Source organism: Sporothrix brasiliensis (assembly GCF_000820605.1).
Source record: "Sporothrix brasiliensis 5110 chromosome Unknown Cont17, whole genome shotgun sequence".
In the NCBI taxonomy this organism is placed as follows: Eukaryota; Fungi; Ascomycota; class Sordariomycetes; order Ophiostomatales; family Ophiostomataceae; genus Sporothrix; species Sporothrix brasiliensis.
Window position 1 is genome coordinate 3,283,600 of NW_024467136.1, and position 13,747 is coordinate 3,297,346.

General features: G+C 54.3%; 1 protein-coding gene across 1 annotated transcript; it reads left to right on the forward strand.

Annotated features, from left to right (window-relative positions):
- Positions 1-1,323: 1,323 nt before the first annotated feature.
- SPBR_02167 (ubiquitin carboxyl-terminal hydrolase 4/11/15) lies at positions 1,324-7,603 on the forward strand (the record flags this gene model as incomplete). Its single annotated transcript, XM_040760470.1, has 3 exons — positions 1,324-1,341; positions 1,685-6,458; positions 6,522-7,603. The coding sequence occupies 3 exons, from the start codon at positions 1,324-1,326 to the stop codon at positions 7,601-7,603; spliced, it is 5,874 nt and encodes a 1,957-aa protein (XP_040620959.1).
- Positions 7,604-13,747: the final 6,144 nt, after the last annotated feature.

The following is a 13,747-nucleotide window of genomic DNA, read 5'->3' on the forward strand; positions in this document are numbered from 1 at the left end:
CCGCGTCGAGGCAGACTGTCAGATACGTGCAGTCAGAATAGAGCGCTTTAGCCTGGTACAATCCCTGCAAAGGCGGTCACGCGCAGGGCTAGCCGGCGCTGTCGCAGGCACAAAACGGGCCCAGCAAATCACTCCGCTAAGCCGCACCCTCTCTCAGCTCAAGCATTCTGGGTGAGCTGCGTCGAGGCAAACCGATTGTGTACGAGCTGTGATCCTGGGACCTGTATGCCAGTCTGCAGTCCGCCTTATAGTTCTGGGAATTTTCTTCAGCCGTAGCCAGGCTACTACCTACTTCATGGATGCGATGGACTGGCTTTTTACCTTTGCGTATTCGATTGTTCTCTTCTTCGCTACTTTTTGGTCAACCACCCCGCCCTTCCATTGAATAGGCCTTTCAAGGCCCACAACAGCCCACAATAGCCCACTAGCACCCCACCATTACGCCACTTCTCTAAAAAGTTTCCTCGCCCGTACATTCATATGTATCAAGTCATTGTTATTCTCGCACCGTTCAGTGTCAATAAGAACATTTCCTTGCATCTTTTTTGAAGAGTTTACCTAGGAGCCAGGGCATAGCACCGAATTGTATGCCAAGCTGTAAAAGCTTGTAGGAAAAAGCGACATTGTAGTTTTCGGTCCTCTATGGCCAGTGCCTGCTCACAATGTATCGCATTAGGATTAGCACGGAAGGCACGAATCACATATGTCCTAAGTGGTGTCTGTTGGCTTGTCGTGCCTTCCTTCTCACACCGCCCGTATATCGGCTTCAAATTGTCATCGACCTCCCTTTCCTGACTTCATTGACTCTATTAACTTGTTGTTCATTATTGCATCTGCTGCCGTCTCTCTTTGGTGGTCCTCTTGAACATGAGCACCTTGCCGCCGAGAGCACCAAATTACAGGGATCGACCAGTATTAATACAGTACGATTTACAGAATATCTTACCAGGGAGAAAACGCCAGGCACCAGAGCCCACGAAACATAAGAGCACTTTGGCAGCAACACTACAGCGGAGGGGAAGGCACTGTTCAGCAAAACAATGTAAGAAATTCCGCACAACTACAAAGGGAAAGAGCGAGGGAACTCGAGACAAAAAGTTGTATGTAATCTGACGACGTTGGAACGAAACAAGAGGAACAGCTATACCAAGGAACAAAAACAACCGCCACCAAAGTGAAAAGGCATTCTCGCATTGTCAAGAAAATTCGGAGGGCTAAAAACTAGCCTGGCCACCGACCAAGAAAGCGCGGGACTGACCAGGGAATGAAAGGCATAAAAAACAGCACTAAGAGAGGGAAAACGCCCAGTCCGTTCTTTTTCCCATGGTAAAGACACTGCTCGTGTTCCATCACCGCCACGACTACCTCGAAATCTCTTCCTTCTCGTCTCCTTCCTTCCCCTGTTCCTTCATTCGCCCCTTCCGCGCCAGCGTCTCTTTCCGCTTCGACTTGTCCTATTTGCCGATTTCAGACAGTCTGCCTCGAGCTGCCCGGGCAGCTCACATTCATCACGTCTTCCCTAAAGAAACGCAAGGTTTCACGCCCGTCGAGAAGAGGCGACGACAATACTCTCCTTTCCCGCCCACAGTCCCATCAACGCCCCGGGGAGCCGCAGGACGAACAACCCCCGCTACACCAACTCTCTTTTCCCGTCGCCTCTCACCGTCCCGTCGACATCCGGCAGACCCGACAACAGCACCGACGGCCTGGCGATTTACACAACGGCAGCCGGGATCAGCAGTTGCAGGCCATCCTCCCGTCTACAGAGAGGGAGGACGTCGACCCCGACAAGCGCGAGGGCAAGGATAGGACCCACCACACTGGGGACGACAGCAGTGACGAGCACGACAGTGACAACGAAGACGAAAACGACGACGGCAACAGTAGTGACCTAAACCCCACGTTTTCATTTTCTGCCGCCTCCAACGCCGCCTCGTCGGGGCCGACCACTCCCACATACAGCCGAGCCGGCTCTGTGTCCCTGCCGCCCACACGGACGGCTGCGCTTGGCTACGTCAACGACGATCACGACGACAGCGAGACAACCACCCCTGACGCAGAGGCCGACGATTTCGACGCCGCGTCCAACACCTCAAGCCCGCCGTCGCCTCCTAGTGTCGCCACCGGTAATAACACTGCCGCCAGTGCCACGCTGCTGACCAAGAACAGCGCTGCCAACATCCACAAGACCAGGTCCAGTCGTCCAGCTACGCGCCGCGTAGCCGCCACCTCTGCCTTGCCAACGGATGCTGACACCATTGGCCATCGTCGGAAGATCCAGAAGCACAAAACGAACGCTTCGTCCGCCTCACCCCTTCATCTTTCGCTACCTTCCATTCACTCGCGCCGACCCGCGCAGCAGCAACGGTCCTACGAGCGCAGCCAGTCGCCGCTTGTCCCCATCTCTCACCGCGCCATAATTATGAGCGGCGCCAGCGACGAAACTTTTCACCGATCGAGCTCGCCCTTGAAGCGCACGGCATCCAACATGGAGGAGTCATTCGACAACATCGAATCAGCCTCTGAATTCCAAGCCAACTCATCCCCACCACAGCCCAGCTCCTCGTCACCGCTGCGGACGAACACCAAAGAAGACGATGTTGAAATGGCGACCGCAGCACCCAGCAACGAGGCAGACGCTGCAGATACGGAAGCAGCCCAAGTCGAGGCGGACGTACCCCCGATCGAAGAACAGATACGCACCATCGAAAATCTTGTCAAGGACTTTAATACGGGAGAGTTGGAAGAGGGCACCGCCGCGTACCTTGTATCGCGCAGGTGGCTTGCCCGGGCACAGGCGCTCGGCAGCGGCGATGCGGCCAAGGCCGCCAAAGAGGTGCCCCAGGGCTCACTTGGTCCAGTCGACAACTCTGACATTGCAGGCGGTGTCGTTGATGACATTGATGGCGGCAAGACTGTCCGGTTAAAGGCTGGAACCAGCCAGGAGGACTTTGAATACTTCTCCAAGGAAGCGTGGGATCTCCTCGTCTCGTGGCACGGCCTGGCCAAAGGCCAACTACCCATTATTCGCGTTGCACACAACACAGCGCCGAACTCGATGATCCCGAACGTCCAGTACGAGTTACACCCTCCCGTCTTCACTCTGCACCGCCTATGGTCCGCCGTGAGCACCATCTCCCATACCAAGGAGGTGCCGGATGCTGCCCAAGCGGCACCCGTCATCATGTGCACGAGTAACTATAATATCCAAGGATTCCTTCGCAAAGCCAAGACGCTCCTGCATATCCCAATGGAGCGCCATGTGCGTATGTGGAGCGTACCACGGAAGTTAGCAGCCAGCAACACCCCGTCCACCCCCGCCCCCACTGCGGCGACTACCGGTCTTGGTCCATCGTTGTCAACTCCACCCGACTCCCCGAGACTGACGGGCAAGGGCGGTGACGCCAGTGCAGTGTCCAACCCGCAGGACTCGTGGTCTAAGCTGCTCCTGGAAGTGACTGACTTTATGATGCTCCAGCCCAATGTGGAGCGTGAACAGCTCTCCCAGGTGAAGGACCTCACCCACGACAAAAAGTACAACGGCCGCCAGACCCTTGCCTTCATCTCCATCACCGTCGACCAGACAATCGTCCTCGACGAAAACGTCGAACGCAACCTCTGGGTGTCCACGTACAACCCCAAGACGGGCGGCAAGGACAAGGGGAAGGCCAACACGGCCTCCTCCACATTGCCTGCCGTCGGCAACCTTGCCAACACATCCGCCTCCCGAACGGGTGGCGCAAACAGCACGGCAGCGAGCAGCGGCCGCAGCAGTCCCAGCCATGTGGGACCTGTGACCCGGGGCCGAACGAAGCAGAAGTCCGGGCGCACTATGGGTTGCGTTGGTCTTGGCAACCTCGGCAACACATGCTACATGAACGCCGCCTTGCAGTGCCTCCGCAGCGTGGAGGAGCTCACCAAGTACTTCCTTGTCCACGAAAACGAGGCCGAGACCAACCATTCGAACCCGCTCGGCCATGGTGGCAACGTTGCCAATGCATACGCATTTTTGCTGGAAGAGATCTTTAGAGATAATGTCCCCATGTCTATCGCACCGCGGCAATTCAAGTCCACCATTGGCCGGTATGCTCCCGCCTTTGCTGGCTATGGCCAACAAGATTCGCAAGAGTTCCTCGGCTTCTTATTAGATGGTCTCCAGGAGGACCTGAGCCGTGTCAAGAAAAAGCCCTACATAGAGAAGCCCGACTCGACCGACGAGATGATTAACAACCCTGTCGCGATCCGGGAGATGGCCGAAAAGGTCTGGGATATCACGAAGCGCCGTGACGATTCCATCATTGCCGATCTCTTCACCGGAATGTACAAGTCGACCCTGATCTGCCCCGTCTGTCAAAAGGTCAGCATTACCTTTGATCCTTTCACGAACTTGACACTGCCTCTGCCGATCCAAAATGTGTGGTCCAAGACCATTCGGTTCATCCCGCTCAACGACCGCCCTGTCTACCTAAATATCGAGCTGGATAAGACCAGCAGCGTGCGCTCCTTCAAGGAGTTTATCAGTGTGCGTGTCGGAGTACCAGCGGACCGTCTCGTGGCCGCAGAAGAACTTCGCGATAACATCATCCGCGTCTACGACGACTTTGAGTGCGTCTCGGAAGAGATGGCAGCCAACGACTCTGTGCTGGTCTACGAGGTGGAGCGCACACCCACCAATAACAGCGGCAGCAAGATGCCCCGGAAAAAGCCACGGTCCATGCTCTTGATTGACGACATTGAACCGGAGGTTCCGTCCTGGGACAGCCCCATGGCTAAGAGCCTTCTTGTTCCCATCATCCATCGCTTTGACCCCAACCACAGGCGCCGTTACACAAAGTCTAGTGGACTCGCCTGCCCGCCACATTTCATTGTTGTCACACCCGAGGAAGCAAGAAACGAGGATGTCATTCGCCGCAAAATCTTGGAGAAGGTGGCGTCGTACTCTACCTGGGCGGAGTTTTCCAAGGCAGAGAATCCGGCCCATTCCCCGAGCACAGCCACCAGCACAACCACCACCCCAGACGGCAGTAGTGATGGGAGTCGCGGGGACGATGCCACGGATGCAACGGATAACGACATTGTTGTCACCAGTGGTTCGGATGTTGAGTCAGCGAGCGACAGCAAGGTCATTGCCAAATCCATCGAAGGCGAAGATGATATGATTGACATCACCATGAAGGATGCCTCGGCCGTGGAGGCAGTCACTGCCGACCAGGAAGAGCCGGGCTCTGCGTCGTCCAAAATTCTGTACAAGTTCAACCGCCACCGTCCACGGTGGGTTACTGAACCCAGCCTGTTCTTGGCTGGCGAGCTCCAGAACCTCTTCCAGATGGGCTATTACGATGACACAAGCAATCTGATTCCCATCAAGTGGTCTGGCTCGTCTGATGAGAAGCTGTATCCGAGCCTCCGCTCTCGCATACCCGCAGCGGCCAAACGGTCGTCTGTTGACCGGGATATGGACAGCCCTGGACCCTGGGAGAGTGCAGCCGGAACGGACAACGAGGAGAGCAGCCAGGGCGGCGATGCGTCGCCAAACGATGAGGACAGTGCGCGCTCAGCCGAATTGACGCGGATGGCCGAGGAGTCGGACGATGAAGACTCGGCCGTGCCGCCTCCGATTGGCATGCGTAGCCACCCGGTCGACCTTCCCAAGAGCGGACCCGCCCGCCGGAGGGCCCTGAAGCAGTACAAGGCGCGTGGCCCTAAAGGCGCCAAGCGCCGTCAGCGTCATCCGCAGGCGTCTGCCAACCGCCCGCCGCGTTTGGAATCCGTGGAGGGTGAACTTGAGAGCGATCGCGCCAAGAATGATGACCATGACAAGGACAACGTGGCAATGCTCCCGGTTTCGTCCTCTACCTCTAACGGTTCTGCCGTGGTCGTGTCCTCCAATAGCGCGCCGCTCATCCGCCTCGGCGAGGGCATCATGGTCGACTGGAGTGCAGAAGGTTGGGATGCCGTGTTTGGCAAAGAGGGCCCGGATGATAAGATGCGGGGCGAGCCGACGTACGAGGATCCGATCCCCGTGGTCGACGACCCGGAGCTGCAGGAGAAGAAGCGTAACCGCATCAGCCGTAAGAAGCGCGGCCTGACTCTCGATGAGTGCCTCGACGAGTTTGAGCGCGAGGAGATATTGTCAGAAAATGACATGTGGTACTGCCCTCGCTGCAAGGAGCACCGTCGTGCCAGCAAGAAATTCGATCTGTGGAAGACGCCGGATATCCTGGTTGTTCATTTGAAGCGGTTCAGTTCTAGTGGATGGCGCCGCGACAAGCTGGATATGCGGGTCGATTTCCCAGTCGAAGGCCTGGACATCACCAAGCGGGTGCTGGATCGCCAAACCGGCAAAGAGGAGATTTACGACCTGATCGGTGTCGACGACCATTGGGGCGGCCTTGGTGGCGGCCATTACACGGCCTTTGCCAAGAATTTTATCGACCACCAGTGGTACGAATACAACGGTATGTTAACAACACACACATGTGTCCTCGCAAGCTTCTGATGGCAAATACTAACAAAATAAGACTCGTCCGTTTCCAGGGTTAACGACTCGAGCCGCGTCGTCTCCGCTGCCGCGTATCTGTTGTTCTACCGCCGCCGGTCCAATGTGCCCCTGGGCGGCCCTCGGTTCATCAAGATTGACGAAAAGTTTGCGCAAGAAATGGCCACCTCCGACGATGACGCGTCTGAGTCGGGGGAAGGTCGGCGTCTCGGCACCGGCTCCTCCTTAATTGGGTCGTCGAGCGCCTCGAAAGGAGCCGCAGCGGATCGCCGGCATCGCGCAAGCCCTGGTTTGGCTAGCAGTGGAACCAGCTCTCTCACGCTAGACGCTAATGGCGGCGGTGTCCGTCTCAGCAGCCCGACGACGGTCGACGACTATGACGACGATGCCGACAGTGACTATCTTCCTCCGTTTAGTTCAGCGTCTCGCGGCAAGGCCCGGGGTGCAGCAAGTGGCCTTCGTGTCAAGGCGGTCGCTGTCGATTCTGGTGACGAACAAGACGACGCATATGGCGCGGCCAGCTCGGGCACCGGTCTTCTCAACTTTGGTGAATCCTCCAATAGGTCTAGGGGACGCTTCGATGATGACATCCGCAAGTCCGTGGAGATGGACGACCTGTACCCCGGCAGCAGCCACCATGAGAGCGGGTCATGGACGCAGCAGTCTTGGAGCTTCGGACCGTCTGTGGGTGGAGGCAACCACAACTCGCCTGGCTCGGATGGTGCCGATGTGGACGAGCTGGAACTGGGCGACACTGCCACTGCCACAGGCTCGGACGCGCGCGACGCCGACCTGATGAGCCTCGGCACGGCCGACCACCAAGACGTCGACATGTCGTTCCTCTCGACTGCCGTGCCCGTGACTGGCCTCGACGCTTTGAGACAGGACGATCCAGACTCCCCGACGCCGCCGCCGCCAGATATACTGACGCAGGCCAACATGGAGGACATCCAGCAACAAGTTTGGGCGCGCAAGCTGGACGCGCAATCCGCCGGTGACCGGATTCATACCATAACCATGTCAGACAACGGAGCGGATGCGGCTTCTGAGAACGCCGTTGACATTCACATTAGCGAGGACGAGGAAGGCAAGATGGATGAGTAAATGGAGAAGCAGTTGGTCAAAATCTACTCAAGGTGGCAGCATGGGATAGGAAAGCAGGGTTGAACTGCATGCACAGGAGTTTATCTCTTTTTTTTCCTTTTTGTTTACTCTTTCATTGCTCTCTTTGTTACGTACGACATTGACGTTATGCCGTCATGACGCGTGGAAACACGGCGTAGGTGGTTCCGATGCCAAAATTCATTGCATATTTCTTTTGCTTTCTGTCCTTGGTGATTCCACTATTTATATGGTATGTCAATGTGCGCAAGTCGACTATGTCCTCTCCGGCCACTGGATGTGGTGAAAGGTGGTTATATTGTTTCTTTTTTTTTTTCTTTCTTTCTTTCTTTTTTTTTTTTGAAAAAGTGGGACAGTACATAATATCTTGGACATAAAATCAAACCAAAACAGTTCGCTGTGGACAGTATTCTCTTATTTATGTATTTATGTATTGTGTCGCTGAGAGAAAACATAACCAAATGTGGAATGCCAGGCTGAGAAATGCAACATCTAATGCCGGTTCTGCAAGCTATACCACTAAGTGTCCTCGAAAAATAGAGACGCACATAAAGGGCCCAAGAGCGTCTTAATCTTCAAATATTGCAACATCTCACCGAGTACGGAGTACGGGGTGCAGGTGCAGAAACGTGTCGTTATCGACTAGAACAATGCAGAATACCCCAAACCACGCAGCACCGACAAAGAAGAGAGACACAGTGCAACGGCAGCAGGGTTTTGTGGAGAGCGTACCAAGGAACTGAAAAGAGACGTGTAAAAATACGACAGCCATTTGTTCCCCATTGTCTTTGACCATTTTCTCTCTCCCCTTGTCAGCTGTCTCTACCGACCGCGCACGGATCCGCACAGACGCGATCTCTTGGGCCAAGGGGAGGAGGTCTTTGCACATTTTGTTTTCTCGTTGGTTTGAGAATTGACACGTTTTTGAAAATTGTAGATACACACGGCACGAAATATGAGAACAAGTAAGGAAGAGATGCAAAGGACGGAGTGAAAGCCAATACGCGATTCACTACCGCTGCCATCATTTCTTTCAAAATATAAGGAACTGAAGGCATCGGCTATGACCGCCATTGCGTTGTAGCGTCGCTTCTCGCATGGCCCTGGCTGGGGAAACTTGGGCTGGTAGACCCGTGCTCCGTGCGTGTTTCAAAAGGAATTGAAAATCACGACGAAAACAGGGAAGCCAGTACCATGATGCAAAAGTATTATGCGAGAGGCAAGGCGATGAGAAGCGAGCCTTGGCGAGGCTGTTAAGTTGCAGGTAATAAAAGATAACGCAATACGATGAGAGAGAGTGCAAGGACAAGAAAATGTGCATCCCACATCGCTGTATGTTATAACATCGTGCTCAATCTGCGCTACTGAACGTTGCGGCGGATAGCGATGATGTCACAATGCACATGTTCTTGGGTTTGTCTCTCGTATATTGCCGCAGCAGATATTGGACACAGCCGGGGGTTGGTGAATGCCAACAAGTTCGCTTTGATCCGAACACTTGGGATCCAGCTGTTGGTACGTCACCGTGTCCGATCCTGCCAAGCTTCCGGGAGGTCGGCGGTGCAGCGGGTGGACGAGAGGGAAGCCATTATGCTTATTTCTGGGACAGCCTCAAGCCTCATAGCGAGAATAGAAAGGACGTTGAAGTTGTTGAGCCGGGATCCCTGTGGCCATGAGGCGGCCCTGGCTGCATTTCGACAACTTCTTTGTGCGTCCCTCGAACGGGCGTGTCGAGATGGTTTTAAATATTGCGTGTGAATACTCATGCTCCGTCATTTCAGTCGATATGCAGAGCCATACTTTGTCTATAAAGTCACAGTCGTGCCTGGGAAATGCCCAGCTCCCATGTTTTCTTTACCATTGGCAAAGAAGCGACCGGATAGGACCTCATCGCTGTAGTTAATAAAAAAAAAGTACGCTTCGAAAGCTTTCGACAGTTTTGTACGTGTGGATATCGTCCTCGGCAGGCCTTTTGGGGCTGAAATGCATTTCGTACTTGCGCCAAATATGCTCTTCTGTAAACATAGGAGTCGAGGACAATGGAAAATGTACACAGCTCTTGTGCCCCCGCCTTGACCTGCCTCCTCTCTTCCTTATCGATGAGGTGTGTCACATCCTGCATTTCAATGACTTTCGTCCAAAGGTAATGTTGATTGGGCAGCTGCCCCCCACCTGTACTACGACGTGGAGGTGTAGTGCGAAACTGTGTGGTTGGAGTAGTTGTGTTTCGAAAGACAAAGAAGGATCCCGCGCAAACATTGTTGATACGCGTGGCATTGCGATATCTGGATCCAGCGCAACGAGATACATTCTTTCTCTTATCTCGGATCTCCATCCTTTTGATCAAAGCCTTGGCAGGGGGACGGCTGAGAAACGGTCGACTGTTTGTCGTAGAACCAAGCCATTGGGATGGATGGTGTGACTAAATGCTCGCACTCATGGCACCGACGTACAAAATATCGGCGGTGGGCAGACAGACAAGAGAGCTACCCACTTATCAGCCTATCCAAGGCTATCTGTCGCAACGACGTGCCACAAAGAACATCAAAGTCGTCGGCGTCACCGCCGGCAAGAATAATCGCAATTGTTTTATCGATAGGGACCCTTGTTGGACGAGATTCCGAGACGTTCTCATGGCCAGTGTTGTAGTGTCGTGCGTGTGGAGGGAGCACCGTCCAAATTGCTTGCATTCGCCAGGTATCTTACGCTGTACTTCACGCTCTCTCCATTGTCAACCGCCGTCCTGTTTGTCTCCTGCCGTCTTGAGAAACGCCCGCTGCGAGATGCACGCAATGACCGCTGCACCCCCCCGGAAGCCATCCCGAGAACGTTCAAGATCATCCACGACAGTGCCCCTTTTGTGGCACTTTCCCCTTCCTGGCCTTTTCTCGTCACCTTGGATGCGGGATCCGGAGACCGAGGAGCTTCTTATTTGTGCAGACGAGGACGACACGCGAAACGCCTCTCTCGCATGGGTGTTGGTGTCTGGGACGGCGGTCAGCAATTGGGCGACGACATGTCTGGTGGGTAGCACGCTGATCTGCGTTGTAGATACGGAAGGAATAGGGCGGCCGAACAGGTCAAGAGATATGAATGGTGCATCTCTCCTCACTCTTCGACCCCCCAGTTGCGCATCCCCCAAGCGTAAAAAAAGAATAAGCCTTTTAACCTTGATGAGGAAGGTCGGGTTTCCTCCAGCCCATAACTATTCCGCAAGGGGCATAGCGACCTGCGGTCGATTTATTAGACATGTTTTGAGGGCATTGCCGGTGGAGTCTAGAAGGGTGCAAGTGGGTGCTGTTGTGTGTGCTATTGGGGCTGGGTGCCGTCCTCTTTGGCTGACCTGGCGTCTGTTCCCTGTCGATTCCCGGTGAGAAAATTTCTCACGATTGACTGGCCTTGTGGGGGTGTTTTCTTATTTCCACGCTGTTGAACGTGTCTTCTCGTTTTCTTTCTGGCCTGTACTTTTGCCACTCGATCCCCGAAGTGCGGCGAACCAAGAGCGCGTACGAGTTTGCGACAAAACTTGAAGCCTTCGAAACTTCGATAACCTTGAGACTTCTTTAAGACTTGCACAAAGAACGGCAGAGCCAAGGCGCGGGAGCGGGAGGCTGTTAGCATTCTGGTTACTAGCAACGGCGTTGCCCTTTGCACCTCGGATCGAAGACTAGGGCTTGGACGGGTGGTGGATGGGCTGGCGCGCAACTCGAAGGGCGAGCGCATTCCCTGTTTCTTTCTGATGCAATATTGTGGCTGCTATGGTCCCCCAATGTTGCATATAAAGACACGATAGAAGGAGTGGTATTGTTGGAAATCCGGCCGGTAAAATTGAATAGTCGGACGTGGATGAAAGGCTGAAGAGGAGGGTAATTAAAACGACAAAACAGACGAAGGACGGCGGACGAATGATAAAGAAGGGCGAAGAGGGTGTGTGGTGGGGGGGGGGGGGGAGGTGTCTTGACAACGGCACTCGTTGACGGCCTTTCGCCTCGGCGTTGGTAAGAAACTCGACAAACACGGCGTACGGAGTATCGTAACGAGACGGCGAAGAGAGGGAGAGGCACCAGACGTTGCTCCTTCCTTTCGTGCTGCACAGGACGACAGGGCGATCCAGTCGCCCCCTCGCAGCTTCCGCCATTTCGCCGATCGATCTTGCCTCATGGTATGACCGCCACCCTGTGCCGGAACACCGCGTCTACACGTACTTGCAGGCCCTGTAATGTAGCACTTTAATTGCGTCGTAGGATGATGCATCGTCTTGAGCGTGAGATGCGGCTTGTTTGGTTTTCTGCTGTTTCATTCGCGTGCGCCCTATCTCCGTGTCTTGTGGTCTTGGCTCGCGCTCCTCCTGCGCTGCTGCCCTTTCGTTGGCTGACCCACATTTACACTAACGCAAGCGGGGCGCAAAGAACTTTCGGCACAGGCTTCCACAGACCTTCTCGAAGCCTGTTCTCGTCGCCTCGTCGCTTCTCTGTCTGGCCTGAGCCACCACTCCCCCATCTCCCCTTATGCTCCACTTTCAAAGGAACGGGAAGGAACCCATGCGCCAGAGCTGTTCAACACTTTCCTCCTGGCCTCCTTGCCTGCAGCAGTTCTTGCCTTGCGCAGTTTGCTTTTGCTCTTTCCTGTACTTTCATTTCCCCCTGCGTCTTTACATACAGAGTGCGCGTGCACATTCTGTATATATTCTGTGTCTTGGTATCTTTGTACGGCGTATCTTGTCTTGCTCTTTCACAGTCTGCCACAGCTCCGTAAAGATGCCCCAGAGTCGACGTAGAGCACGCGCGCCAGCATTGCTGTGGCAAGCTACAGTGCATTCGCGCGAGTAATTAATCGTCCCTTCCCTGGTCGGGAAAAAGGATGGAAAGAAGGACACAGCAGAACGTGGCAATCACGCACCTTCTTTCATCCCGTTGTTCCTTCCCCTTCTCGAAGCACTGTTGCCCCAGAAGAAGCCGCTCTCCCAACCCCCGTCCCTTGTAATTCTTACCCACCTTCTGCCGCCTCGTACGCTCTCCCTTCTCGCCTTTCCCACAGCAGGAGCCACCCACAAACAATCACGCAACCCCCCCTTTCTTCTCCTCTTTCTTGCGAAAAAGGAACCTTGTCGTCTCTTTCTCTTTTCCCTCCATTGCTCTTTCCCATTGATCCCTCACACATTTGGCCCAATCCCTCCTGCTATTGTTGCCATTCAGCGTGTTGTGTATCAAGTCTCGCCTTTCCCTTCCTCTCGCAGTTCACCTTTTCTCCTCTTCTACCCTGTTCCTTTGCGACCTTTCTACGAATCACCGTTTTCTTGGGTTCCTGTCTCTCTTTTGTCTCTCTTTTTGATTCTCCGCAGCATCCAAGGTCTTGTTTCCCCTTCCATTTTCCCTTTCTCTCAACTCTGGATAGAGAGCCCCGCTGTCGCTGTCGCGCGATCGGCCGTTCACCTTCTCGTCCCTTCTATTCTTCTTTTCCCCTTCAAATTTCCACCAACCTGCCTTACTCGACTCCATCTTCGTTGTTTCCTGTGACGATTTAACGAACACATCATTTTATTTTCCCCCTCTCGTCGCCTTTTCTGTCTCGTACGAGCGCTTTGCGACTTCTTCCTCGTCGCTTTCTCGAACGGTAAGCTTTTGCACTGTTGTTATTTCACCCTAACGTACATACATCTTTACCTTCTGTCTCCTGCGACCTGTCTGGCCACTTGAACCACTCCCGCGCTTGCGTCTCGTGCCGTCAAAGTTTGTCGTCCGGTTTCGATTTCGCCCTTCAACTGCAAAGAACACGCTACAACCCTGAGCGAAAGAGTGCGCCTATCTACTCGATTCCAGCAAGCCAGCTACCCAGACACAGTCGCATGCGCAGATGCATTCGAGTCGCAGCCACAGGTTCTGACCGACAAACAAAGTCCTGCGACTGAAGCCGACCAGTCTCTTGTCATTTCCCCGCCCGCCCATCCAGCTCCATTGCCTTTCGCTACTACTCCATGCCGACGAGATTCGCGTATTCGACCGCCTGGCAATGCATACGTGCAAAACCCGCCTGTAGAAGAGTACGCAGTATGCTGATAGCTCGCTTGTTTCTTTGCAGGTTCATTTTGTTTCTCGTGTGATTCCGTTACCACACGGGGCTTTCTAA